We start from the raw sequence: 26,811 nt of genomic DNA, 5'->3' as shown, positions 1-26,811 counted from the left end.
CCATTTGGAGCCAGATGGGATCAATTGCTTGATTGATCAAACACTGAAGATGTGCAGACCAGACCAGAAGATCAAGTGAATGTTCATAATAGGCATAAGAGAGCCATAGCAGACCACTCAGAACAAATAGAGTGTGGGACATCAACTGAGTCCTCTGATCTTGAGTGTGACTGTACATATAGGCCATGCAGAACATATCTGGAGAAGATAATTCAAAGAAGGGATGAGACCAATACAGACAGGCCAGAGCAGACAGAAGCCTGCATCTCATTGAATGACAGTCTCCCAGAGGGAGTGAACCTTCCTCTGGAAGACCATGATCCTGATGCTGTCCCTGAGACTGACTTAGAGCCTGAGGGTTTCAGGTGAATAAGATGACAGGCAACAGTCTAGCAGTCCTAACATAAAAGTGACTCCAAAGCAAGCAAGATCAGTGAAATCAGTTGTGAGATTTACTTATGATGAGCCAGGAAAGGCTAGAGATCAACTTCTTACTGTTGTACACAAAGGTGTTACCATAAAGACTGAGAAAAGCTAGAGTAAGTCTGTTTATACTACACCCTTCACATTGTTGGTTTGTGTAAGATTAGTTCATTAGGTCTGATGAGGACACCAGACATTTAGAAGGTGGAGGATATAACCAGGTTAAAAGATAAATCATAAATATGGTTTAAAAAAGCTATTTCATGAAAGATTAAAAGGTGCAGTGGAATAAATAAGTTAAAAAAAGATACATATGTATAGCTATAAATATTATGTTTAATTGTGAAGAGTTCATGGTAGTAAGATGAAGTGGTATTCGAGAATAAGTTTAATAATGGTCATTTATTGGTTGAGGTGGGTTGGATCACAGAGATGTGTGGGAAGAGAGAGAGAGAGAGAGAGAAGAAGGAAGAGCGTGAGTTAGGGACTGTGTCCGCCAAAGCCTTTTTTTCCTTAGGCCAGCATGTTTTTTTAATTGTTTGCAATGGGAGTGCTGCGTATTTACACTATGCTACAAACACCAGCAGCGTGACGAGGCACTGTGCGTCTATTCTGCACTGAGTGCTGCATCTTTTAACCCTTTTTTTCTGGTTGCTGAGAGTTGAAAAATATTCAACTTTGGGTAAAGCGCTGCACTCATCACTGTCGCCTTTTTTCCTAGCCATCCAATCACAGTGGAAGATGGGCGGGAGAAATATCACAAAGACCAATTGTCACATCCTACATATACAAGTGCTGAACAACAACAACAATGGACATTACCCAAATTTTTGGGCTGCGTCCAACTTCAGCTATTGAACCAAATGATGGTATTCGAGATGTTTCCTCACCCCCAAAATCTCATGAACCCACATAGACCAGCGGGTCCATCCTAACATAAACTATCTGCCAAATTAGGTACTTGCAACACATAAATTAACCATACTTTCACAGATATTCCGTATCATAGCAACCAAAGTATCTCAGCTGAAAAAACGCTGCGCCTCCAAAGCACTTTCAAGCTGGGTGTTTTCAGAGGAGCGCCTGGTGTTTTCAGCTGGGAAAAAATGCTTTGGTGGACACAACTCCATAAGTTGGGTGACTTGACTGACTAAGTCACAAAGTGTACTAAGTGTGTGCAAACAAGTATGTAGAATGTCTTAGATTATCTACTCAACAGTCTTTTCCAGGATACTCATTCTACATATGAGCAGCTGAAGACATTTCTATTCTAAGTTTTTTGTCCAGTTGGTCACGTCTGTATATTAGCTCATTAGCCAACTGAGTGTATTTTGTTAGCCTTCATTAGCAAAGTGAATGGACACCTACTCACTGTATAGCTAACTCAGTTTACGCTATAGGCTTTAGGTCATCATTTCCGACGTGGAAACCCTGCAGATTTACCAGATAGCGCTACGAGCTACCAAGTCAACGCTCAGTTCCTTTGAATACATGGGACAGACCATGTCGTCTTTGGACAGCTGCTTGCCATCTTGTTCTTCACCGGAAAACGTGAGACTGGTATAAGCTGCAAATTGGACTCAGATCTCTTAAACCGAGGTACAACAGTTTTATTAGTTGCTCTCTTCATTGACATGGCCAAATTTGGGGTCTCTCTGCTCCTAAGCATTGAATCAGGCCTGCAGTGTTTTTTTTTTTTTAAATATCTGTCAGCTTGTGTGTGTGTGCTTGGTAAGTGTGGGTCCACTGATTTTTGGTAAGATTTTGAATTTGAGGTCATCTGAATTTCATTTGGATTGTGTTGTTTTTCCAGTTGAAGAGAATTATTGCTGTAACTGTAAAGTTATTGAAAGGAAAAGTGAGATTCTAAGGAGACTGAATACTATTTGTATTAGAATTGATCTATTTGTATCATATCATAGGAGGCCGACTTTCCAAACCCCTGTGTTGGGATTACAAATACTTGGACAGCATATAGGAACAATACACTCAGGCTTGTCGCTCACTTTTCAAGTGTAGAAGAGCAGAATTCTGGTGCGTTCAATAACAAAGGTGCAGTAAGGGGTAATGATGACTGATAAACATTAAATTAAACTTGCATATTTGTGGTCAATATCAAAGGTGATGATTCAAATCACTGCTTAGTCTTTTCAAATTAGCAACACAGGGAGAAAGAGAAAAATGCTTGTATAATCCCATATAAAACTGAAATGTCCAACAGAGACACCTGGGAGTGTGGTCACAGCTGAGACAGCAATGCTCTCCGTTTTCTCCCCATGTGACCAAACCTAAAATCCTCTGCTTCCACCTGCGCCTGGTCAGTCACCCTGGAGCTAAGTGTCTTCAGCAGGGAAAAAGCTTTCCAAGCCCCCTTTGATTTATTCAGTATTTGGCTAACCTTGCTCTGAACCTGCCCCGAGAGATTTCAAACCATTTTAGCCCTCCTCTTCCAGCATACGTGCACTACATGCCTCCTCGACCTAGTTCCATCCCAACATGCTTCGTCTCCCTCTGCTTTCGCAACAGCCCACTCAGAGAATGAGAAACAGGCCCTTGAAGGAGGCTCCGGTTTACTCTCAGCAGAGCCTGTCCCCCTCCCCGCCCAGTGCGGGTCACCTACTGATCACAATGTGCGGCCCTGTCGTGAGTGCACAGGAGGGCACTTATGGTTCGCTGGGATTCAAATGAATGTTTATGAGCCTTGTCTGGCAGCCAAAGGGCAGGCACTATCCCAAATTTTACAGCCTCTCATTGGTTTGCCTTTGGTTATGTGTGCGTGCTTTGACTTGTGCTCAGATATAGGGGCTGCCCCTCTGTGTGTCTGGATCTGTGATCTCCATATCCCTTCATATGTTTATTACTAGGGCTTGAAGGATTGCTCTCAAGGCTGTGAGGGTAAAGTTCTTTGTGTATGTGTGTGTGTTAGTTTTACAGAACCCAAAGACCACATAGAGTTCAGTTTTCCACATTTCTCAATGTTGGCTGCTTTCATAATCCTTAATATTTAACAGAAAATCTGCATTTATTGTCATGCTGATTGTATTCTGTTCCATGTTGGAGTATTGGCTTCATGATTAACCTCACAGCAAGAAAGGAAACAGCGTGGCCTGCGGATAAGCACAAATTTGCGCTCCACTGCATTTTCACTGAACATTGCTCTTTGCTCTGATCTAAATATACTAGTTACACTCTCAGGAGGAACAATCAGCGTATCACAGTAAGCAAAAACGAAAAGAACAAAATGATCATGCTCTATTTCAGGTGATGATAAGGCAGTACTTGTTTTTATGACGAGACAACGCATTAATCAAACTGCAGCATGAAAGCGAAACACATTTTTCTTGTCAAATAACATTAATTGTCATTTCATGTGGTGTAAAATAAGGTGTTGAAACTTTTAGTGGAGAGAGAACATCATGCAAGATACAATACACAACAGTAACATTGTAGGCTGTGGTAACTCTAAATGGTGAATTGACATTGTTTCATTTGAAAAAGACACTGGTTTTGAGGACTTCCCAGCTATATAGTTCTAAATGTATGGTATTGTTTTCCTAATCAAATGTGGACTAGTCTAGATAACATAAAGATTAAAATAAAGACTAAACATGAGGTTAAGAACTGTGCAGCTCAGTGCTGTATTTTCATTTTTACTGCATTACCTTCTTTTATTGTGATAAACCTCAATTTGGTCAGATTTTGAGGCTCATCATGTTAAACATTAACAAGGTCAGATTCACTGTATGCCATCTGTGATGTTAAAAAGAGCACTAAACATTCCATAACCTTATTAGCTCTTAATCCCTAATAATTTTTATTATTAAACAAGTCTGGAGGGGATCTTTAATGACTAATCTAGTTTGTTGCATACCCAAGGTTCCACATTAGGTAATAAAAAGAAAATGTTTCTTGGATGACTCAAGTCTGTCCAGGATTATGGGAACCTGAATCTTCTGTGCCATGACATTGAGAAATTCTGTCGTAACTTGCTTTCAACTTGCAGTCAACTGTGTGAGCCATGAAAATTCTATGAAACAAAGTCACATGCAGCTCTTGGTGCTGACTATGTGCATGATGGGAAACTGTTGTAAAAAATACTCGTGCTCTTGGCTAAGAAATCAGTGTTTCAGTCCATTTATTTCCATCAATGAGTATTATTCTGTAAAATTCAAATTGTTTCCAATTGCCTGCCTGTATCCTTTATTAATGAGAAGCCATGTCTTGCTTGTTGATGATATTAAAGTTATGATCAAATTGTACCTTTATTTATGTATTCTCAATAAATACAATCTCAGTCAACATGTCTGAAATGTTATGTCGTTACTAAAATATTAGTGGATACCAATGAAATTACATGGAGAAGCAACAACAGAGTTGTTACAATGGATTCCATAAATTATAAGAACTATAATTCTGTGTTGCTGATTGAGAATGATCTAATGGCCTAAATTTTCAATTCAGAGATATTTCAACACAGTAATGGAACATCTACCTGTAATCTTTAACATCCTTGCCATGGACACAGTTGAGTGAACAAAGTGCTGCTGTGTCCCCAAAGCTTTTTCAAGTTATACTTTAACTATATACATATATTTTTACTATTCCTTTATTAGCATTCTTGCAAATAGTTATATGTTAGATAGTTAGAAGATCAATACTGTTCTCAATACCTCTAAAGGTAGGCAGATTTTTTAACCTTTAGACAAATCCAGGCTAGTTGTTTCACTTTGCTTTCCAGTCATTGCTATGCTAATTACGCTAAGTGGCTGCTAGTTGTGCTTTCATATTTATTGTACAAACATGAGAATGGTGTCCATCTTCTCATCTAACTCTTAGCAACAAAGTGAATAAGCATATTTCCCAAATGTTGAATTATTATTTTACTCTACTGGAGTTGAAATTGTCTTTACTCATGCAGGTTTTCAGTCAGACTACATGAGGTCATATCACGATTATTTTCTCAGTGTTAGATGAGAAAAACCTTGCAAGTGACCCATGGATACAGATGTTTTGTTCCTTGCAATTTCGGGTTGTTTTTTTGGTAAATCTTTGGCAATGCATAAACCAAGTTTGGCTCTTTCCAGTCTTAAGACATGCTTTCTCCAGTTCTTAAATAATATCCTCATTAAAACGGTAATTATGAGACTGTGCAGCATTGATTAATCTCATTCATTGTTAATTTCCACATCTCCATCCCTCTGTTTTGTACTAAAACCTTGGAATGTGCTTAGATTCATATTTTCACATTTTTTTTCTGGAACATATGCCCCTGGGGTTTTGCTAAAAAAGAAAAAAAAAAGAAGAAAAAAACAAGAAAAAAAGATCATAATTACAACATATGACCTAGTAACACAAACATGTAGCAGTTAACACCACCATATTTGATATATTATAATCTTCATAACGGACAATAGTTTACTTAAGGTGACTGCTGTCCTTCCTGGGCTCGACGAATAAATCTCCTGCCTGTCCTCACATCACCGAATGAGGTTAGACCACTCTGCACGTGTAAGGGCGAGGTCCTGACCAACTTGTTTTGAGTTCATTATGCTTATAGAGAATTACACCATCCCCCTGCACCATTTTTTGACAGTAGAGAACAAACAAGAATACACATGCCACCTCGAGCGTGTTTTATGTTTTGACAACATCGTCTGTCACAGTCACTGATCTCATGCCTGGAATAAATCAAAGGTGTTATCTTACTGCCATGGGAGTCAAAACGCAGACACAAAACAATGTGTACCTCCCAAGTGTTCACTTTTTCTATTTTCATCATGCACAAAGAAACACAGTGCGTTTCTAAAACTCCATTTTATTATCTTGTTTTGATTCAAAGACACATTAAAACGAGAATAAAAAAAGAAGCGTAAAAACAGACTAAAACAAGTGTCACAAAAAAACTCCCAGAATAACTACTGGTACAGAACTATACATGGCTTCTGTTCAAAGTGAGAATGGTACTCAGTCCTCCATATGATACACGCACACACAAACATGCATGTGCAGGCACACACACTCACACACACATACAAATGGGACCAATAATTCTACCTGTAGAAGCAACCACATTGCAAATGTCCCCTAAGTATTTCTCTTCACACTATCATGGGGCATCCTCCACTTCCAGATGATGCAAGGTCCATATTTCCTTAATTGTAACCCAGAGCTGTTGAGTTCGCTCTGAACCTCTGTCCAGGTTCATGTCCTCCCTTTGAACGTGTTCATGCAGGTATAACTCCCAGTAAACTTGTGGATTTCTTCAAGTGCAACTTGTGGCATGAAGCTAGAAAGAGCAGAAAGACCAGGAATGGAATGTTAAGCATAGATTATTAGCATCAATTATGGTGATAAAAAAGGAGCAAATGATTCATGTGAACTTTTTACCTTTTAAGAATGACAAGGGCATGCATGGTCCAGGGCAGGTAGAGAAAAGCCTTGTCAGCTCTGACTGCATCAACAGTCCTCTGGGCAACTACTTCAGGTTTGAGAGGTGGAAAGAGCTGAGGAAATCTATGAAAAAAAAGATAGTAGTGTTGAGATGAAGTGGTGACCATGCTGAAAAACTGGAAGAGCTAGAGCCTATTTTCTGTTTTTGGGTTTTAATTTGTTTCAAGGTGTAAACACCACTGCTCATAACCAGCACTTAGACACATTTGAAATTACAGTGCCAACATGGCTTACTTTAGCAAGCTAGACATGCATAGAGCATCAAACTGTACATAACATATCTTTTTCCACCTGAACAAGAACATTTGGGTCATAAATGCAAAGCACCTTGCACGGTTCACCTATTACAAAGGTTTAAAGCATCAAGGTTTAGTGTCATATTTAAAAGCTGGCCACTAGGGGACAGACAGACTAACAACAAATGCATGAATCAATGACCGAGTGACTAAGCAAAATTTATTTCTTTGTGTCATTATAGTGCCACTATTTTTGATTAGTGTTTTATTTTAGGGCGAGTTGACCAAGAACATTCTTAGTAGCTACAAAACTGAGGGGGAGTATCTACAAAAACCAGGAGGGTTCTGCAAAGTGATAAACTCCCACTTAAAAGATTCCCAGCACTTGCACAGTATTTCATTATAATCTACTGTAATAAGCTGAACAACAGAAATTAACAAAGGGTACCTCTGTTGTTTGGGGTACTTTTATCCAGTGTTGCATTTATTATTGTTTGAAATTGAATAATTTATTTGTGATATTGTGATTTAAATACTTCTAACAATCAATTTAGACCACACTAACTCAACACATCTCTTTTTGCTTTACTGAAGAGGATGATTTGATTTGACTTCCATTAAAACCTGACTTTATGGCACAAAATGTTAAATCAAGTGTCGAGGCCAACACAAGCAGCTAATCCTCTAAGTGATGGTTTTGTTTTTTTCGTGTAAAATACACTGCAAATTTAAAAAGGATAAAAAACTGTTAAACATAACATCTTTAAATTCCCAGATTATAAGCAAACAATAGTGAGAAGGATACACTTTTGCTTCTCACTTTTGGGTGCCTTCTCACCTGACTCTCATGCCCTGAAACATCTCTGTATTGGTGTGGAAGGGAAGCACTGTTGTGCAGCCAACGCCGGGACAGTCCAGCAGGCCCAACGTCAGGCTCTCCATGAAGGCCAGTGATGAGGCCTTGGAGGTGCAGTAGTCTATCGCCCCAGGGATAGGAGACTGGGACAGGATGGAGTTTATGCATACTACATGGCCGTGCTGCAGCTCCAGCATCCGAGGCAGGAAGGCCTTTGTAGTCTGAGACAAGAGAAGAAACGAGAGAGAATGAAGGATATAATAAAGACAAGGTGGAGAGAGGGGTGGAAAAAGAAGGTGAAATATATTCATTAGAGCAAAAAGAGGAGCAGAAAGGAGAAACAGGCCCACAGTGTAACCACAGATCATATTTCCATTTCCATTTAGTTGATAATTGCATTTCTGTCTGCATATGACACAGTCTTTTGATCTCTATTCAAAATAAAAATGCCATGAGTTCCAAAACCCCTCTGATGTTTCAGGGACTGAGACGCAATTTGGAAATACCCCACTTAACCTGCCATAATAGCAGTCATGATTGACAAGTCTGGAGGTGCCTACTGTATATACTGCCATGCTATAATCAAACTATGAAAATGACAAGCATAATCTACTAGGAGGAATTCCCCTACATCTGCATGCAAACTTCCTCTGCTTTAATTTCTGCAAGTCTTACCCAGAACTGTCCCATGGTGTTGATGTGTTGGGATTTCAGAAGGGCGTCGTCATCGCTGTCCATCAGACTTTTACCGTGGACTACAGCTGCGTTGTTCACTAATATCGTAACATCTCCCACCTGAGATGAAAAAGAATAATGAGAAAAAAAAAAGTTAGCATTGCCAAAGATCATATGCATTTTCTGTCTGCTTTCATGAGATGATACAGTTGTGCTGCAGCAGAGCTGTCAGCAACATTCCCAGCTCTTATTCAGATATTTCAGTTGAAGAGTAATCTATACACCAGATGGGAAACAGAGCAGCTCAGAGCCAATATACATACAGGGGAGACAGAGAGGCATCACAGGGAAGTTTTTTATGATGTGTTTCACTGTGTGCAAATGACATTTCTCTCTGTGCAAAAGCAAATGTGTATAGATATCAAGCTGGTTTACCTTTTCTCTAACCACCTTGGCTTGCTTGTAAACTTCTTCCCGATTGGCCACATCACACAGAAAGTAGTGGCACTCTGTTCCTGAGAGAGTGATCTCTTCAGCTGTCTCTTTGAGACACTTTTCTGTTCGGCCCCATAAGATCACCTAGCAAATGACAGCAAAAATATTTTTAAAAAGGTTAGAAACAAAAGACAGAAACATTGTTTATTGAGACTGTGAGAAGATCAGATGCTAATTCAAGTGTACTGCTCAGTCATCAACACAACATTATGTATGTTTTGCACAATTTTTCTGGCATGGAGACCTGGTAGAACTGTAGAGATCTTTGAGCAGCAATGCTCTTTTCATTCAGAGAACAGAGAGGCCATTTTCACTCCAACAAATAGTTTTTGAGCAAGATTAAAGGCTTGGGGGTTGCTGTGTGAATGAATTGTCTCTTCATCCACCCGGAGACTAAATGAAGGCCGGTCATTTGAGCAGGGAACATGGGGTTGGATGGAGGTGGGGGACTAGTGATTGGGCAATTAGATCTGTCAGTCTTTGGGGTCAGGGAAAGGTAATGAAATCAGGGGGTGAGCCCTCCTCATCTCTCAAACACAAATTCTCAAAGAGATTACACGGCCTGTTGGGCAGATGAGCCCCGTCATTTCTGGTCAGGGAGTCTGAAAACAGTGCGTGTGTGAAGTGCTGAGGACGCCAGTGTGGGATTTGGCTGGTCGCCCGTGACCAAGGTTAATATTTGAGCAAAAAGTCTTCTGGAAAGTGATCTTGTGTATCTGAGGGACAGGGAGACTGTGTGTGTATACATACACACACAAAAGAGAGCATGTCTGTCCAATGTTAGCCCATGGATCAGCCTGTCATTCCCATTGTTTTATACCAATGTTTATGTGTAAACATCCATATAGTGAGTTGGCAGGATCAGCATTTGAATTGATTTATTAGTCTTAGAGATCAAATTATTAAAACATAATATAAAAGACATGTAAGATGAAGTGAACAAAGGGAAATAGGCTAAGTGAGCATGTAGCATAATGTGTCATATTTTCTACTTGTGGATGGTAAAACTGAATCTGCGGTGTAGTAAATTTTAGGACTTTACAATAGCTAACACTCTTAATAACAGTACTTTCAGTGAATAAACGTAGGGGATTAAATAAGCACGAGTCCTTGCCACATGCCGGGTTCCATTGTTATAGATGGACACACATTGTCTTTTGCACAACCTGTCATGTTGCAGTAACAGGACAGATTCAGACTGTGTCAATCTATTAAAATGTACTCAGACTTTGTCCAAACACAACATACTGACAACTGCAGTATGCTAATTTGGACAGGCATGATCCTTAAAACTCACTGTATTGGTTTTCTTTTAAATGCGGTGTTAATGCATCCATAACTGTCCAATGGTAATTGTGGCAGAGGCAAACCAAACATAGAAATATTGACAGTGCAAAGCTGTAAGGGCATCAAAGATTACAGTCTGGAATGTGTTCTCCATTTCGGAGCAGTAAGGGTCCTTTATTTCGGAGCAAGAAGGGTTTTGGCTCCCTCTGTCAACAGCCCTTATTTGAGTTGCTTTTGATTGGATTTTTTGTTTGCTTCATTTGCAAGCCCATTTGAGTAATCAGTGAAGGCAGACAGGTCTTGATAAATAACTGAAAGCTTTTAATAGGATTTGAGCCTTACAAACAAAGCCGACAGCTCTCATTAAAAGTCAGCACTCAAACTGTGCGCTCCTGTTAAAATGTTATTTAATTCATTAGGTTTATCACCCATCACAACACACAGGACCCTCAGAACAAACAAGCATTGGCCAAATTGCTATCTAGATAGAACGAGTAAGAAAACAGTTTTGATTGATCTTCCACAAGCTCCCTTCGCAATCAGTGATAAACCAGTGCTTGTTCTAACCAGGCATGCCTAACAAGACTTAACATTAATACATGATGCAAGTAAAAGCTCTCTAATCAACAAATTAATGTTGCAGAGCTTGAAGCAAGACCTTGAGAGAGAGAGAGAGAGAGAGAGAGAGAGAGAGAGAGAGAGTGCAGATGCCACTCAATGCTGGCTGAGGTGTATGTCTCCGTGTCCACTGTAGCTCCGGCTGAATTACAGTGATACTTTATCTCTCAGGTCTGAATGTATGGGTGGGTATGAACCCTCCTTTTCACACCCATTGTATGGACCAGCAGAGAAGCGGCACACAGAGGGGGCAGCAGGAGTTCAGGAGGCAGTCGCCTGCCGCTGTCTAATTACTGCGGAGACAGCAAGGTCAGTTGCAGGGCAATACCCAGCTGGGAGCGGTGTGCTTCCCGCCTCCAGCACAACACACACCCACGCACACCCACACAAACCTGTTGTCAGTACCTCGGTTTGGTTCATCTTCATTGTGGTGATCTCTTTGTGTAATGGTAACCACACAAAATTCTGTTTCTGCAAACACTTTTTTTTTTCTAGAGTTGTTGTTGTGGTACTGAACAAAACTTGGAAAGAGGCTTTGAAGAAATATGCTGTTTAAAGTTGTCGCTATTTACAGGGATTGTTCTGAAAGCCCTCTCCCTGTGCTCTGAACTTGGATGCCGTTTATTGTTCCAGAGCTTTGTTCTGCAACAGTTCCCCCCTAACAGCACACAAGAAGACCTGGCTCCCCTCATGAGTCCCCAGCTCTCCTTCTCACCGGATTCTTTCATCAACGCTGTAGTTAGTCTTCCTCACACCGTAAAAACACCAAAGCCCAAACAGAAGGAAAAGGAAATTCCGGCTGCCAATCACAAAGGGGCTCAAACTGGGGTGAGCGCAAGTTCATAGAGGTTAGCCCTATTCATAATTACTGTCCTATTTCCTTTTAGCATCTCTTTAGGCAGGGAGTAATTGTCATACACATTGCCACAGGTGTTGTTTTCAAAGCCTTCACACCTTGATAATACCCAACAATGGGGTGCTGAAAAGCATGGTGACATCCTTTGTTGTGCAGCTGCAAAGTAAAGCTTTTAAAACCCACTGGTTTTTTTCTTGCTCTTTCCCCAAGGAGATGGCATTCGAAGACAGGGGGAGGCAGTTAGTGTTTCATTGAGCTTTTAGCAATGTTTTCAAGCTGCTAAAATTGTGCCTTAAGAGAGCATCCGAGAAGTGGAGCCCATGTCACACATGTACAGATAATTACAACCCGCAGCTTTCAGCTGGGCCGCTCAGTGCTTTCTCGCAGGGAAATTACCACCATTTTCGTCCAAGTGTAATGATGAATCCCATCTGAGGTGATCAAAAATAGAGCTGCTCTGTATTAACACATTACTGCTAAAGGGACACCAGCGGCTCATCAGGCACTCAGCTGTGTAATGTTCACCCACTGGATTGGTAGACAAACTGTAGCTGGAAATGATGATGGGAACAGAGGTTAGCCTGAGCTGCAGTGATGAGGAACTGTCTATGGCCACTAGAGCATTTCAGGCCCAAGTGACGGCTCCTTGTTAGGGGGTGAAGGATGGTGAGGGTGGGGGTGGGGGTGGTGGGGGGACGGTGTACGGTTTGGATGGGAGGGGTGATTCTCTGAAAAGAGGCAGGACTGGAGGATTTATTTTTAAACTGATTTCCAACGTGAATACTGATTTCCAACTTAAGGGTATACAAACATGACATCCAATGGATTAGACCAACTCAGTGTATTAATAAAATTATGTTTGGATTTGATCCCTTACTTTTAAAATTTATCAGTCTAATCAAAGACTGGTTAGCATCATGTTAATTCAACTCAACTTCCAGCTGGGTAACATGATGATGAATCATAGCCTCAGTCTAGTAATAAAAATACTTTTCATCATATTTCTGACCTTTTTTAACCTATTACCTCATTAAAGTCTGTCATCTGATCACACTGTACTGCGGTTGCTGTAATGGGTTAGAATTGCCACTTTTGCAACAGAAAAATCTCAGTTAATGTAATCTGTTGATCTCTATCCCTCTTTGCTGGGTTCACTTTGGTTTTCATACACTCCATAAAAAGGCATCTCATGCCCTCATGCTATGCTTGAAAACAAAACCTAATCTGGCTTTTATTAAAAGCATTACGGAGCCTCTGTTGTGTTGTGATATGTTGGCAGAATTTACAACAGTGCAAAGACTTCTCAAAAAAATTGTGAGAAACTATGATAGGGTAATAGCAGGGTTGAATGGCTTTGAAGCAGTTTCAGTGTGGCTTTGTGCACATTTCTCCCCCACTCCAAAATACACACACCCACACACATACTGGCACACAGAGTCATTGCCTAAATGTGTGGATAATACACTTTCTAGACATGTCAGTCATACTATAGCCCCCCTAGACCTTAGCAGAATGAATGTCAGCCCAGTACTGCACTTAATCACATCAATCAGCCATAAAGGCTGCCCAGACCTGCCCTCTGGTTGACCCAAGCTGTTGTGTAATACTTGAACCAAAATTGAGGGCAGTGTCTCTAGTCTCACTGGACCAACTAGACTACAGAGGTCATGATCCCTACTTTCATGTAACAGTGAAACAACAATACACTTGGGGCAGCGTTTACAACCTGACCAGGCTACCTGAGGTAGAAGGAAGGTATGTGAGGGATTCAGGCTGCCACTACTAATGCTGGTTTTGACACAAATATCTGCAGAAGCATGGACTGTCAAAACAGATTCCTCGCAAAATAACTGTTGTGAAATTTGATGCTTTGGAAGGAGCGGAAGACAAAATGTGGGTGCAACAAGTTGAAACTGAAATTACCTTTTTGGCCCCCTGCTTGGCAAACTCTTTAGCCAGGTGACGACCGATGCCTCGTCCCCCACCGGTGATCAATACCACCTCCTTGGTCAGGTCCTTCCTTCTGCTTGGTAACAGCGAAAACAAACTTGCTCTGACTATATAGTAGAGCATTTGAACCGGGAAAAGAAACATACGACACGCGCTCTTCAAATCCATCTCGGGAAAGTGCTCGCGGGCAGCAGATAAGTATAATGTTTACGCTGCAAGTTTGCGTGCACTACTGATATCCTCCAACAAGTGAGCACAGTGCAGAAACAGCGACTTATGAGCTCCTGCGAATTTATCCGCATGCAAACAATCTCATCTGCAGCTTCAGAAAGCGTTGCATGAGTAATCCACCGGCGAAAAAATATTGAAAATGCCGAACTGTGTTACTTCAAGGAGCTCTGACATGTTAGTCGACATGCATCAGGCAGTCGAAATGTGTGAGTGATCAGTCATTACGCATGTCAACCACTGCTAGAGACGCAGAAATGTGAAACACAAGTCCAGGCGACGCTCCGTGGTGTGCGCTACTGAAACCGCTGGGCTTTTGGTGTTGTGTTCCTGTCCTGTCCTGCCTTATATATTACCGCCTCTGCCCTGGCTTCGATGGGCTACACTAGTGAAAGGACCTGGATGAACCTAAGGGGAGGTTTATAAGGGCATTAATCCTGATTGACATGTTAAGTGGGGATGAATATTTTGCTCCAGTGCCCGTCTACCCTGAGTGGTTGCGTACTTGCCTCTTCCCCACCCCCTTCATGTGTCTACAGCGGTGGTTCTCAATCTGTGGTCCGGGGCCCCGCAGTGGTCGCCCCACTGCGTCCCAGGTGGGTGCCCAATCTCGTCTGGGATAGTTTAATTTCGTTGTATTCATTGATTCAGACTTAACCTCGTTACATAACGTACAGAAAATCAATGTAAACAGGCTTCACTGACAAATGCAAAATGAACTACCAAAATACTGACATGTAAGGGTATCAGATGGGTTAATTAGTGAAGGGCTTCATAAAAATGACCGGTCAACAAATCCTAACCCCAGTCTCCTAATTAATTAAGTGAGGAAAACAAATAAGCAAACAATCAAAAAGTCAAAAAAGCACTAAACACACAAACAATTGAGAAACCTGTCAATTGTAACCATAATAGTACCCCCCAAAAATAAGTGAACAAAGTATAATAGTTAGATGGACAGACAGATATGCAAAATCTTTTTCAAAATATACAAAAACTGACCAAAGTCAGATTTAAAGTGGTCACCTTTCCACTGGCCAATCTTCATTCAAACCTCATGATGAAACATACGTCTACTGATGTGTCCTATATAGTTCACTGAATCTCAGCTGTCCTCAGTCTTGCTATTTTGATTTTGATAAACATGCAGTCAAATTCATAGCCTCAAAATACATGTTGTGTGCCACTGTGTCAGAAGCTTATATAATAAATTACAGCGAATATTGTCTTCAGTTTAATAAGCGTGGTAGGAGTCTCCCTGAGTAAACATGTTTTTTGCTGATTTGATGGTACACAAATTTCAGTGTGCCCCTATGTTCCTAGCGGTCTCCTGTGCAAAGCCACATCAGTTGTTTGAACCCAATTTGTTGTGGTAACAGTATTTTTTGAAGCAAGCTATATCTTTCTGTGTGTGACAGTGCAATTTGGGAAATAGGTCAGCCCAGTCTCAGAAGCTTGGCAGGGTGACAAACAGAAAAATGCATGAATACCTCCTAAACAAATCTTATGAATTCATGGGCCTCAGACAAAATTCCAGTCTGTGATTTTTGGCCCTGGCACTGTGATTTTTTACTGGGTATCGCTGAATGCAGGGCTTTTTCAGCAACTGGGATGGGTTTAAAGAGCAGTCTCACAATGGTTGCTTTGTGCTGGGCTCAGCTACTTAGGGAAGTCAGAGAGGCTCTTGGGGTTGCTAAAAACTCCAAGATAACAAGACTCCAGATGCTGTCTTCATCTTGGAAATTTCTGAGATTTACAAAATGTGAACCCACAGTCAAGCTGCATTGGAAGGTAACAGTATACCAAAGTACTCTCAGCTGAGGTGGAATTAAATACGAGCCAGTAGATTTGCAAAAACAAGACAAAGGTCTGAAGATATACATTAACGTGTGTGGCAAATGGGTTCAGCCTGCACATATACTGCAAGAATGTAAATGTATGTTTTAGAGGGCACTGTTTATTTATACTCATGCTATCACTGCCATCTACAGATCAGTAGAGAAAGTTCAGATAAGGGAGTTTTCAGTCAGCCTTCACTGGGAGCATCTCTGAACATTTTCTTCCCTCAGACACCAGACAATGAAAATGCCACTCTCTGTCGAGTGCAGCTGTAAGCAACAGTTTCCCTCAGCACCAGGGACATATAAGGAAACAAGAAAAGAACATCCATCAGATATCTGCAAAAATATTGCTAGAGATTGGCAGGCAACTGAATGGGTACTATGGAAATATATGAGTAATTAAAAAGACTACTCTATTACCATGAAAATATTCCACGGAGAAACAACCAAAGTTTCTTTGAGAAACATGTAATTACTTTGACAACACAGCTATAAATATGTTGAGGAATATAATTATTTTTTCCTAGGCAACAGGCAGCCAAACATGTCATTAAGTGAAACCAAGGTCAGAATGCATAGCATGCGGATGTGGGAGGGGTGGAAGGTGGCTGAAAGCAGGTAGATAAAACATTTACTCCTAATGACTTACCTTCAGCAGGGCAGACTAGCAACACCATGGACCTCGGCACAGCAATTTTAATAATTGGCTTCGCTGCTCTTGTTGCAGCCTTCCTCCTTCTGGTAATTGGACTTGTGTACTCTGAGCTGATGAATTCAGACATTCCTCGTGGGGTTGCAAATAGTGGGAAACTGCACATGGTTCATGGCTTGTTTGTTGGCATAGCAATTGTGGTGAGTATCTACAGTTTCAATGGAATTGTTGGTGCTTATTATTTTATGTTTCCTGCAATTACAATTGCTTTATTATATCTGTCATAATTACATTTTATTATTAAATTAACTTATTCCTCAGTGTAAAGGAAAATGGCTCTGCTTCTGCAAGATAAAAAAAAAAAGTCCCCTCTTTTCCTTTAGTCCTTTGTCAAAGATGGCTGTCCTTTCTTTGTCCTCTAGCAACTGATAAAGCTTAGATCAGAGAAATTTTAGATAAGAAATCAAGTGTAACAAAAGTGCAAACAAAGACAAGGTCGAGTATTGCCCTGCTTTGATGTTGTCATAGTAAATACAGTTTCTTAGGGAGAATAACTTTCACTTTGACTTTGACCATCAAGAGCACATTTTTGTTTTTAACATTGCTTCCCTTTTTGGTAAATCTGAGATTTTTCTCTTAACAGGGCCGAATCCTACACCGTCTTGGTATTTGTCACCAGGTCAGCTTTATCCGATGGTTTGTGGCCTGTTTTCTGACTCGCTTAAATCCAGTTCCCCCAGGCCTGCGAGTGAAGGATCTGAAGTTTTCTGAGGTGTCAGTGCGAGTCTATGAACCCACCACTGTCTGTGATGGCTTGAGAAGAGGTCTTGTGTATTTCCATGGAGGAGGATGGGTGTCAGGCAGCATAGGTATAAAAAGTTAAGATAATTAAAAAAAAAAAAAATTAGTAAAAGTAGAAACCTCAGAGTGTAAAAAGGTGTATATATATAGATATATATAGTCACAGCTATTTTGATTTATTGATAGAAAACCATAATTTAAGTATGTGAACACATCTGTGTTTGTCACCTGATCATAACTGAACACGTAGGCCTGTTTTCCAGCTAAATTTCAAAATGTAACATGTAAACAAACCTTTTAATGGAATCAGGCAACATGAATGATTTAAGATTTAATGGTGTCACTGTAATTTAGATCCTTAATCCCATTCTAATCCCATGTTTTGAATTTTGGTTTTGGGCAGGTCTATCCTGTGCTTCACATTTGGATCGAGACTAAGCATCAATGTGTATACAATATTTTTAATGTGTTTCCCATCCATGTGGTGCTATTCACTTTTTATACAGTTAAAGGACTCTTATCTAAAACAATGAATCATATTTGTAAGAATATCATATATATATATTTTTTTAAATTTAAAGCCCGTAAGTGCAAAGTTACTACTAAATAAAGGCAACTCGAGCCATGCAGCGAAATAAAAAGTACAATGGTCTCCTCTGAAATAATGGAGTAGAAGTAGAAAGTCTCATAACACAGAAATACTCATGTAAACTACACAATTGTACCTTAATGTAGTATAATTTCCATCTCTGAATAAGAGATAATGTTTACTGAATCTAATTTATTCTCTAGACGATATGCTGTCTGAATACAGAAAAAGCGATAAATATTATAGACGAAAAAAATCTGTCTGCATAACTTAATTGCTTTCTATTAAACTCTTTATTGTGATGTCTTGCTAAATCTGACCAGATTCTGTTGATGAAGTCTGCCGGCACATCGCCATGGAGTCTGACACAACTGTGGTTTCTGTTGGGTACTTAACCTTTTTTTCACAAATCACAAAACCTGTTATGTCTACTAAATAGCCAGAATACAACATATTGTCCCTCTGTCTTCCCTCTCATCCCTCTTAGGTACCGATTAGCCCCTGAGCACAGATACCCTGCCCAGCTGGATGATTGTGAGACAGCAATGTGTCACTTCCTGTCTGTGGCTGAGGCAGAGTTCAGCGTAGACCCTCACAGAGTGGCAGTCGGAGGGGACAGCACAGGGGCTAACATGGCAACAGCACTGTGCCAAAGGCTGGCGAGGAAAGAGGACAGACATCTGCCATTCCCCTGTGCTCAGGTCCTCATCTACCCAGCCCTGCAGATGGCAGATTTCAACCTGCCCTCATACCAGCAAAATCATACTGTGCCCATATTGTTTCGTGGCCGGATGGCGTTCTACTTCCTGCAGTACATCAATGGGGACATGTCTGTGTGCCAAGACGTGCTAGAAGGGAACCATGTCCCGACTGAGCTCAGGCCACAATACAGGGAGTGGCTCTCCCCATCCAACCTACCTCCTGAGTGCCTCGCACGGGGCTTCTGTGAGCACCCAACCCCAGACTATGATGGGGAGGTCTATCACACGATCAAAGCTGGTTTGGAACCTGAGGTCTCACCTTTACTGGCAGATGATGCTGTCATTCAAAAAACCCCGCCCACCTTCATCCTAACCTGTGAATATGATGTCCTGAGGGATGATGGGATTCTTTACAAGAAACGGCTGCTGGATTTGGAAAAAGATGTCACCTGGCAACATGTGATGGATGGTTTTCACGGCATGATTAACTTTTTTAACAAGGGCTGGCTCGCCTTTCCTGCAGCAGGGCAGGTTGTGGATAGTGTTGTTAATTATGTAAAGACACTATAAACATAGCACTGTACTTTACTTTCCATCTTGTTTTACATTATAATAAACAAAACTTGCCTCCAGTGTGGCAGAGTGTTCTTCTTCATTAAAAGTGTATTGTTCACAGAAGACAAAACCCCACACAAATCAATAAACAAAATCTGTTTTATTCCAAAAAATGGAAAGTAGCCTGAGGACACAATTTCTGGAAACCATTTCTGGCACCATTTTAACAATATACACTATACTGTTGAAAAGTAAATGTCATGCCCCAGCCTTAAGGAATGTATTTCTTTTAACACAGATGTAAGACATCTCCCAGGATCTTTCAGGATATTCTGCTTGCCTTCCCTTTCAGTGTTTGCTGTATCCATAACAACAGAGCTCTTCTATTTCCCCTCCACTGCCTATCCCATTATGAGGCCAGGTGAATGCACCTACATGCTATTTGTTTGACTAGCTAACCATGTTTTAATAGGGCTTCAGTTTCATCCGGTGTGTCTGACACCAGGTAAAGCATGAACCAAAAACGGACGTTACAGGATAAGTGGGCCCAAACTGGATGGAAAATAGAACAGAAGTATGCAAACAAAGTGCTGTTAGGAAACTGGGCAGAAGAAAGACTTCAGGTAAGCATTTTGTCTGCTTATTCCAAATAGTTTTAACATTTGCCAAAGGTTATCAGAGGGCAGTGGCTCAGGGCTCAGCCTGAATGCAGGGCACACTATCTCACAGTGCTAAGATGTTTTGGTTTAAACCTACTACTTCAATTGGATGTGGGAACACAGACTATCAGTGCTTTTTTTTCTGCTGCAGATCCAAAACATAATGCCATACCAGTGGCAGCCTGCCAACGGTTTTGTAGCACCTCAGTTGGTAGTCAAATCTATAGCAAAGTGATTAGGCAGCCTCAGTTCAGCTACATCAGCACAGCCTCCTGGTGGGAGAGGCTAGAGCTGGAGACTAATTGCATTGACGTGAGGTTCGGTCACGGGCTGCTGGTTCAGGATCTGAGGGGAGAAACGACTTAAGAAATACTGTAGAACAGTGCAGATCGATAGTGAAGTGTGAGCTTTGCTGATCCTTGCGCCGGGCTCATTGCTCAAGTCCCTATATATCCCCCCTCCTCACTCCTCTTTGCGATGTCTGTTTATTCTGTCCAACACAGTTCACTCGAGAGCCAAAGACAGCCAACAGCACCAATCGTGTAGACTACCGGCCCCACTGGGACTTCAAGCCAGACGACTTTGAGAGAAGATCTGCCCTGCTGAGAGCTGAGGTCAGCCTTTAACTACTCATTCATGGCATTAGCACCAATTGAATGCCTGTCACAACCCTGCAAGTCAGGGCTTTCTTCTCTAAATTGTGGCCACTTCTGCATAATATTGATGGCTAAGATAAAGGCCTATGATAAAACTCTTTATGAAAGCAAGTTTCTGGTCGGACTCAGCAGTCATGAGAAATGTGTAAAATCATCAGTCCTACTGGGCACTTAAAAGCTAGTTAGAGCAATTTGCTGCTGTCACATATTGAGCCTCTTGAAGATTATTGTAAAAGAATAGGTCATGCCCTCTATATCATAATCCCGTAAAGGCCACTGGATACAGGCTAACTATGTCGTGACTACTATTGTCTTCCAGGGACTTCCATCCAAGCTGCTCTTTGCCCACCATGGCCCACCATCCTCTCATTACTTGGTCACACAGTATGAAGAGAGCTATGGGCGTAAGCACATCAATGCTTTGCCCACTCAGCGACCCTGGCATCGAGACAGCTTGACATGGCAGCCTGAGAGGTCTGACCATCCAATTTCTGGTAAGACCATAGTTTAAACTGCCACGCCACCACTGCTTAAAAGTACACGATATACATAGAAATGATATATTAAACCATTCAGGCACCGGTGCTATGAGTGTATCATCAGCAGTTGTGCTCATGAACAATGAAATCTGGATAGCCCCAAATGCCTTTTATTGTTCCAAATCAGTCACCAGTGTAATTAATGGCTGCAGTAACATGGCAGTTAACTTTCTTTCCTCTGTGTTCCTTTACAGCCCTTCCAACCAACTTTGGCCCACTGCAGTCCACAAAGCACCGTTTGGAAAAGGAGCAGTCACACCTCCCATCACTGACTGTGTACAGGTCAGCATACCAGAGGCACCCACTTAGTGCCTTCTGCCAGAGCCGCTTTGCCAGGACTTCACGCATACTCTCCAGCCACCTTCACACAGCCAATCACAACAACAAAGACCTGGATCTGAGACGGCACTCGCTGCTACAAGTCCCAGATCATTGTTTCAGTCTACTTCCACTATCAGAACAGACATAGAGACAACACTATGCCTCACATGCTGCTTGTTAATTTAGAAACTCTGCTCAAGGTGGTGCTGCTTTGTGGTTCCTCTTTTTTTTATTTTTTTGGCTGCATGAAAAAAATTAACAGAGCAGACCATTTGGGAAATCAAAAGGAATTTAAAAAATGAAACATGATTCTCATAATGTCTCTGTGAGGACTACAGTAGCTTTACTGTGTGTTGTGTGGTGAGTAGTTTCAGTTTTATATATATATATGAATATGTGTGTGTGTGTCTGTGCACTAGGAGGAGAAAGGAGGGGGACATAATTTATGTCCACCCTTCCAGAGGATAATTAAATGCAAATTCTTTCTCTACCTGCACAATTAATATCTGAAACTCAGAATGGGCTGTTAGTATTACCCTTGATACTATGTGGAAAAAGAGAAAAGAAAGAGAAAAAAAATAATAAAACAAGTGTTGATGCCAGAACTGACCTGAGTATTGAGGCAAACCAGAAGCCATGAGTCATCCAAAGCAACATCTGAAGGGATGTGTCTAACTCCCATTCCATTAGGTGTTTAATTACAGGGAATCAAAGTGTTTAATTAGGAAGAATCAAAGATGCTTATGTTTGATGGTCAACCATCTGCGTCTGCCTCCCTTTTTCCTGCCTGCCTGCTGCCTTTCAGTTCAGTTGAAGCCCTCTGTTTCACCTACTGTTAGCTAGTTAGTCACTTGACTGTGCTGCTGATGCCTACATGTCACATGATGCCTCTGTGTTGTGGGAAGTCTAGCACTCAACATGTCTAACCCAAAACATTGTTGTATTTGCTTTGTGAACCACATGATGGTGCTATAGCAGCATATCACTCTCTGAAACCTGTCAATGTGTCTTTGGAGCCAGTCTGTACAGTGAGAGACTTGATTTTAAATGAGCCAACAATGACCGATTTAATATTTGTATAATTCTTATGCATATTTCCATTGTTAACGTAATTGCTCAACAATTAAGAATAAACCACAAGTGTTAAGATTGTTCCTGTGTCATTCTATCGCTGGTTATCAGTCACACAAATACTGGAACAGACATTTGACTTTAATACCATTATTCACTAAATGTGGATTAATATGCAATGAATGACAAATTCATATATTTCTTTGATGTTACAAAACAATACAAAACAAAGATATTTAGTTGGTACAATGAACAAAGACTGCTCAGTCAAGATTAAAAGAAATTCACTTATTTCTGGCCATCAAAGGAGAATGACTAAAATTATAAAAAGTCTGAGACTTGGAAGAGTGTCAGAAGTAGTGACAAATGCTTTTAGAAGCTCACCTATTTATATTGTATGACACAGCCATTTACATCTTGTCATATTTAAAGAGCAACTGTAGATAATTGCATTGTATCCAGGCCACTGTGTAAATTATATCTGTGCCCTACACAGTGGAGCACAGTGATAGATTGTCACTATATTGCCCAATCTCTGTAATGTGTTAGACTCGAAAGAACTCATTTACTCTAAGACTTATTTATGAATTATCTTTACGGCTACAGAGGTTAAACATCTGGAATGATATAAAACTAACTTAATAGCAGGAAGGAGTGGCAAATCAGGGAAGCAAACAATTTACATGGCAGCACATGCTGCGTAAATCTAAGCAAACAGTAGTTTGACTGCCATTAGGACTCTAATACTTTACATCTATTGCCAGGGACTAAGACATAAGAAACACACATTTCTTACCCTGTCTAAGAGAAAAAAATAGTAATGGTAAGAAACAGAAGCTTTGTGGCTTTGCAGAAAGGTAATCTTAATAACCCCTCAAATAAATAACAGCATTGTGGTTACAATTTTGCAATAACATTTGGGGTTGGGCTGGGTTAAGCATAAACCTGTACCAAGCAATACACATTCAGTCAACAAGAAACTTAATGTAAAGTATGGTTCTGTAGGGATACTCCATCACCACCTAATCTTATCATCAATGGAAAACTGAATCCTCGTTACACACTGGTCTGGCGAAGCTTCTTATCAGGAAGTGAAAGGACAAAGGGGAAAAGTATGCCCTTCGCTGCAGAGAGGACACTCAAATCCTCATCTCTGAATGCAGGAGAGATCTCATCAGCCTCAAACCTCATGGTGAACTGGCGGCTGACACAATAGATTGTGTCATCCATCGTAACACACTGGAAGGCAGGGCAGTGGAGGAGCCGTTTGGAGCTGCACTCATACCACAGTCGAGCCACTGTATGATAGCGGTACACACTGATACCCAGCAGTGGGTTAACCTCAAACCGATACAGAAATCGCCCCACAGCCATCATATCAGCAGTTCTGTCTTTGCTGCCTACTAACAGACTTGGCCTCCAGGTGTTGGTTTTGGGGCTGTAGCGCAGTAGCATATATCTAAGAGTTCCCCCAGAAACAAAAAGCTCTCCGTTGCACACTGTGACATGATGTGCCACAGCAAATGTATCATTAGGCAGTGGAGCCACAAATGTCCATCTGTCCAATCGCGGGTCATAGCGCTCCACTGTGGAGAGGCACTCCCCTCCGATGGCGTAGATGTAGCCCTCCAATGCTGCCAGTTTGCAGCGGGGCCTGGCTTCATTCATAGGACTGATCTCCTTCCAAATGGATGTCAAAGGATTGAAGCAAAACACTCGCTTTGAGGGTGTCATTTCTCTGTCTGTGCCTTGGCAGCCCACTGCCACAAATAAGTAGTTATCCATTGTGCACATGGCACAGGCTTTAGAGATGACCTCCTGAGGGATCAAGCAAAGTGTATGCCAGGCGTCTTTGCAGTCATCATAATAGTACACTGCACTGGACTTCCTCCTCCCTACTGTCTCTGTTCCTGTGTTCCTCGCCCAGTCTTGAGGGTCCATATCTGCCACCATGACAAACCTTCTCCCTCTCATTCTTTGCTTTTGGATTTGTTCCCGCTCACCAGCCATTAGTCGCCCATAAAGGTTGGGGTCCCTGAGCACCTGGAGGTAGTTGTCTGACATGACTCCAAGGGCTGCTTGCTGCACAGAGGTCTGGCCCTGTTGTTTGGCCAGGCACAGCACCTCCAAACAGTTCCCCAAATCAAGCTTACTCTTACAGCTTGCCAAATCTGTGCCATCAAGAGTTTTCGCTGAAAAGTGTAAAAATGGGATTCCTGCTGCAGTCTCTAGATCAGACCCCTTCCTCACATTAAGGCCTTTGCTACCTGTAGAGGGACAGGTCATAGGGTGAACAGAGATGGACTCATCGCTGGTTGAGGCCAGAGTGTGAGTCATTGGAGTTGAAGCTCTTGAAGTTACAAAGGGCATGGAAAGCTCAGACTGCTCTGCTGCAGACAGATAGCTCTCCTTGCGTAGGAGTATAGGCCTTGCAGGGGGCGTCAGCTTGAGGCTTCCTAGTGAGGAGGGATCCTCAACAGTGCTTTGTGGTAAAACCAAATCACGCATAATAATGGGGCTAAGAGAGGAAGGTTTTTCTATGAGGCTGCTGCTGCTACGGATTCCAAACTCCACTGGCTGTGACTCTGAGTTCCTCTTATACTGACCCAGCACGGTATTTGAGTCTGTAATAGAGTGAGAGGAGGACTCAACATAGTAATCATATATCTTTCCACGCACAATCTGGTCTCCTTTTCCTTCCAGCACCACGTTAGCATCCTCCACTTTGATCTCTGCCTTGGAGAAGAAAGTGGAGTGGGCCCCCTGGTGCTCCAAGTCCTGCCTTAACTCCCTGCCCACACCCACACTGCCCTCTAGCTTCTGCAGAAAGCAAGGGGAGCGCCGCCCTGTAGTACTGGACATCCCACTCTCTGTTGGATTAGGAAGGTTCAAAGCAGATCCATATAAAATATTACTGGTGGCAACCTCAGCCTGCTTCTGATGAGAAAGTATCTCTCCTTTTATGTTAATGTGTTGGTCACTATGTGACATGCTAAATGCATCCTTACTCTTTTCAGCTTGGAGTAGACATGGTTTCGCTGGCGTTTCCTTAGTGCTGTCAGCTGTCAGATCATCAGTGGCTGAGTCTTTGTCTGAGGGTCTGGGTTCCTTGTCTCCATCATCTGTGTCATGTTTTGGTGAGCTCTGACATTGCAGTGTTCTCTTGCAGTTTTGGCAGGTTTCATTTTGTGGCTCTTTGTTGTCTTTGTTGCAGAGCTGAATTTTCTTCGTATCCCTGGAGCTGTAGAATCTGTAGGCCCACGACACCAGAAGCACCGCAGCCACAGATAGACTCAGTTTCAACAGCAGCTGCATGTCGAACTGGACTCCCAAAAGCTCTGCAATGGGCATAGTGGTAGCAGTGATGGTGGCGACGAATGGTTGACTGATCCTATTGAATGTTGTTGTCAATGGGTCTCAGCTGACCGTAGCACGCTGTCTGGTTTTCATTTCTGTGATCTGATGACTGCTCCTCTGTGCCCAAAGGATCAAGTGTAAAATGATACCTCTAGAGGTACTATTTGCATTCCTGGCTCTGTAGAGGCGGGGTGCTGGTCATGCACCACCTGACATGCAGATTCAATGACCATACACAGAATATGTAAATAACTCATAAAACAATATTTGGATATGCAATTAGCTCACTAACCCAAACTTTTCCCATAACAATCCAAATGTCATCCAAAAACTCTGAAGAAATAACTCTTAAATAATTCTTGAATATACACTCTAATCCTAACTTTGTTTGAGCTATGTTTTTGTTGGTGCAGCTTTCGCCTGGTGTTTACCTGAACAGGAGTGGTTCAGGTCATATTTTATTGTGTCAATTTCTGAAAATGTCTGTGAAAATATGATGATAGATCTCTTTAACTTGCTCAAATACACAGCTAGAGCTGTGGGAGGAAAACATGGTTTGAATAAGGGGTGGGTTAAGATGATAGGTGGCATTTATCAAATGCTTAATAACCAGGATACATCTGTTTGCACAGTCATGGCACAGATCAAAGGTCCTTTTCTGTTCCAGTGTAGATGCTTAAATTACTCTGTTGTCTGTTGGACAATGAAACGCCAGTCACTTGGTATTATAAACTCATAGAACTGTAAATAATTCAGATAACCATCTGATGAATGCCAGATGGAAAGAGTGTCTACAGAAAAACTTGACAGTGTCATTCATTTCCACACACTATATTGAGATGCAAACATACATCTTCGTCACATGGGAGCTATGTCACTCAGTTGCTGGCGTCAGGCTGTCATTTATGTTGCTGATAACACACTTGAGCTAGGCTGTGGTCAACAACAGCGCAGTGTTTATTTTAACAGCACTCTGTGTAGCATTTTAAAGGTGC

The 26,811-nt window shown here is 41.5% G+C and overlaps 4 protein-coding genes across 7 annotated transcripts; 2 read left to right on the top strand and 2 right to left on the bottom strand.

The window, feature by feature from the left end:
* Positions 1-6,222: 6,222 nt before the first annotated feature.
* On the bottom strand, positions 6,223-14,447 carry dhrs3b (dehydrogenase/reductase (SDR family) member 3b). Its single transcript, XM_044349819.1, has 6 exons — positions 13,820-14,447; positions 9,076-9,219; positions 8,641-8,760; positions 7,948-8,186; positions 6,811-6,936; positions 6,223-6,709 (listed from the first exon to the last, which is right to left on the bottom strand). Exons 1-6 carry the CDS (start codon positions 14,012-14,014, stop codon positions 6,625-6,627), a joined length of 909 nt encoding a protein of 302 aa, XP_044205754.1. The 5' UTR covers positions 14,015-14,447; the 3' UTR covers positions 6,223-6,624.
* A 71-nt stretch (positions 14,448-14,518) lies between these two features.
* aadacl4 (arylacetamide deacetylase-like 4) lies at positions 14,519-19,291 on the top strand. Of its 4 annotated transcripts, none has more exons than XM_044349818.1 (5): positions 14,677-15,865; positions 16,643-16,767; positions 17,211-17,436; positions 18,281-18,344; positions 18,445-19,291. In XM_044349818.1, the coding sequence occupies exons 2-5, from the start codon at positions 16,684-16,686 to the stop codon at positions 19,226-19,228; spliced, it is 1,158 nt and encodes a 385-aa protein (XP_044205753.1). In that variant the 5' UTR covers positions 14,677-15,865; positions 16,643-16,683; the 3' UTR covers positions 19,229-19,291. The 4 variants fall into 4 exon arrangements, with proteins under 4 accessions (XP_044205751.1, XP_044205753.1, XP_044205752.1 ...); XM_044349817.1 differs by having other exon boundaries at positions 14,677-16,533; XM_044349816.1 differs by lacking the exons at positions 14,677-15,865; positions 16,643-16,767 and adding an exon at positions 14,519-14,670.
* Positions 19,292-19,589: 298 nt separating this feature from the next.
* On the top strand, positions 19,590-22,497 carry cfap107 (cilia and flagella associated protein 107). The gene is made up of 4 exons (XM_044349942.1): positions 19,590-19,836; positions 20,376-20,486; positions 20,848-21,022; positions 21,262-22,497. Exons 1-4 carry the CDS (start codon positions 19,726-19,728, stop codon positions 21,534-21,536), a joined length of 672 nt encoding a protein of 223 aa, XP_044205877.1. The 5' UTR covers positions 19,590-19,725; the 3' UTR covers positions 21,537-22,497.
* Positions 22,498-23,308: 811 nt separating this feature from the next.
* klhdc7a (kelch domain containing 7A) lies at positions 23,309-25,810 on the bottom strand. Its single transcript, XM_044350242.1, has 2 exons — positions 25,468-25,810; positions 23,309-25,329 (listed from the first exon to the last, which is right to left on the bottom strand). Exons 1-2 carry the CDS (start codon positions 25,808-25,810, stop codon positions 23,516-23,518), a joined length of 2,157 nt encoding a protein of 718 aa, XP_044206177.1. The 3' UTR covers positions 23,309-23,515.
* Positions 25,811-26,811: the final 1,001 nt, after the last annotated feature.

The sequence above is a fragment of the Thunnus albacares genome, chromosome 4 (genome assembly GCF_914725855.1).
Source record: "Thunnus albacares chromosome 4, fThuAlb1.1, whole genome shotgun sequence".
NCBI lineage: Eukaryota > Metazoa > Chordata > Actinopteri > Scombriformes > Scombridae > Thunnus > Thunnus albacares.
This window is presented reverse-complemented; position numbering and strand designations above follow the sequence as displayed.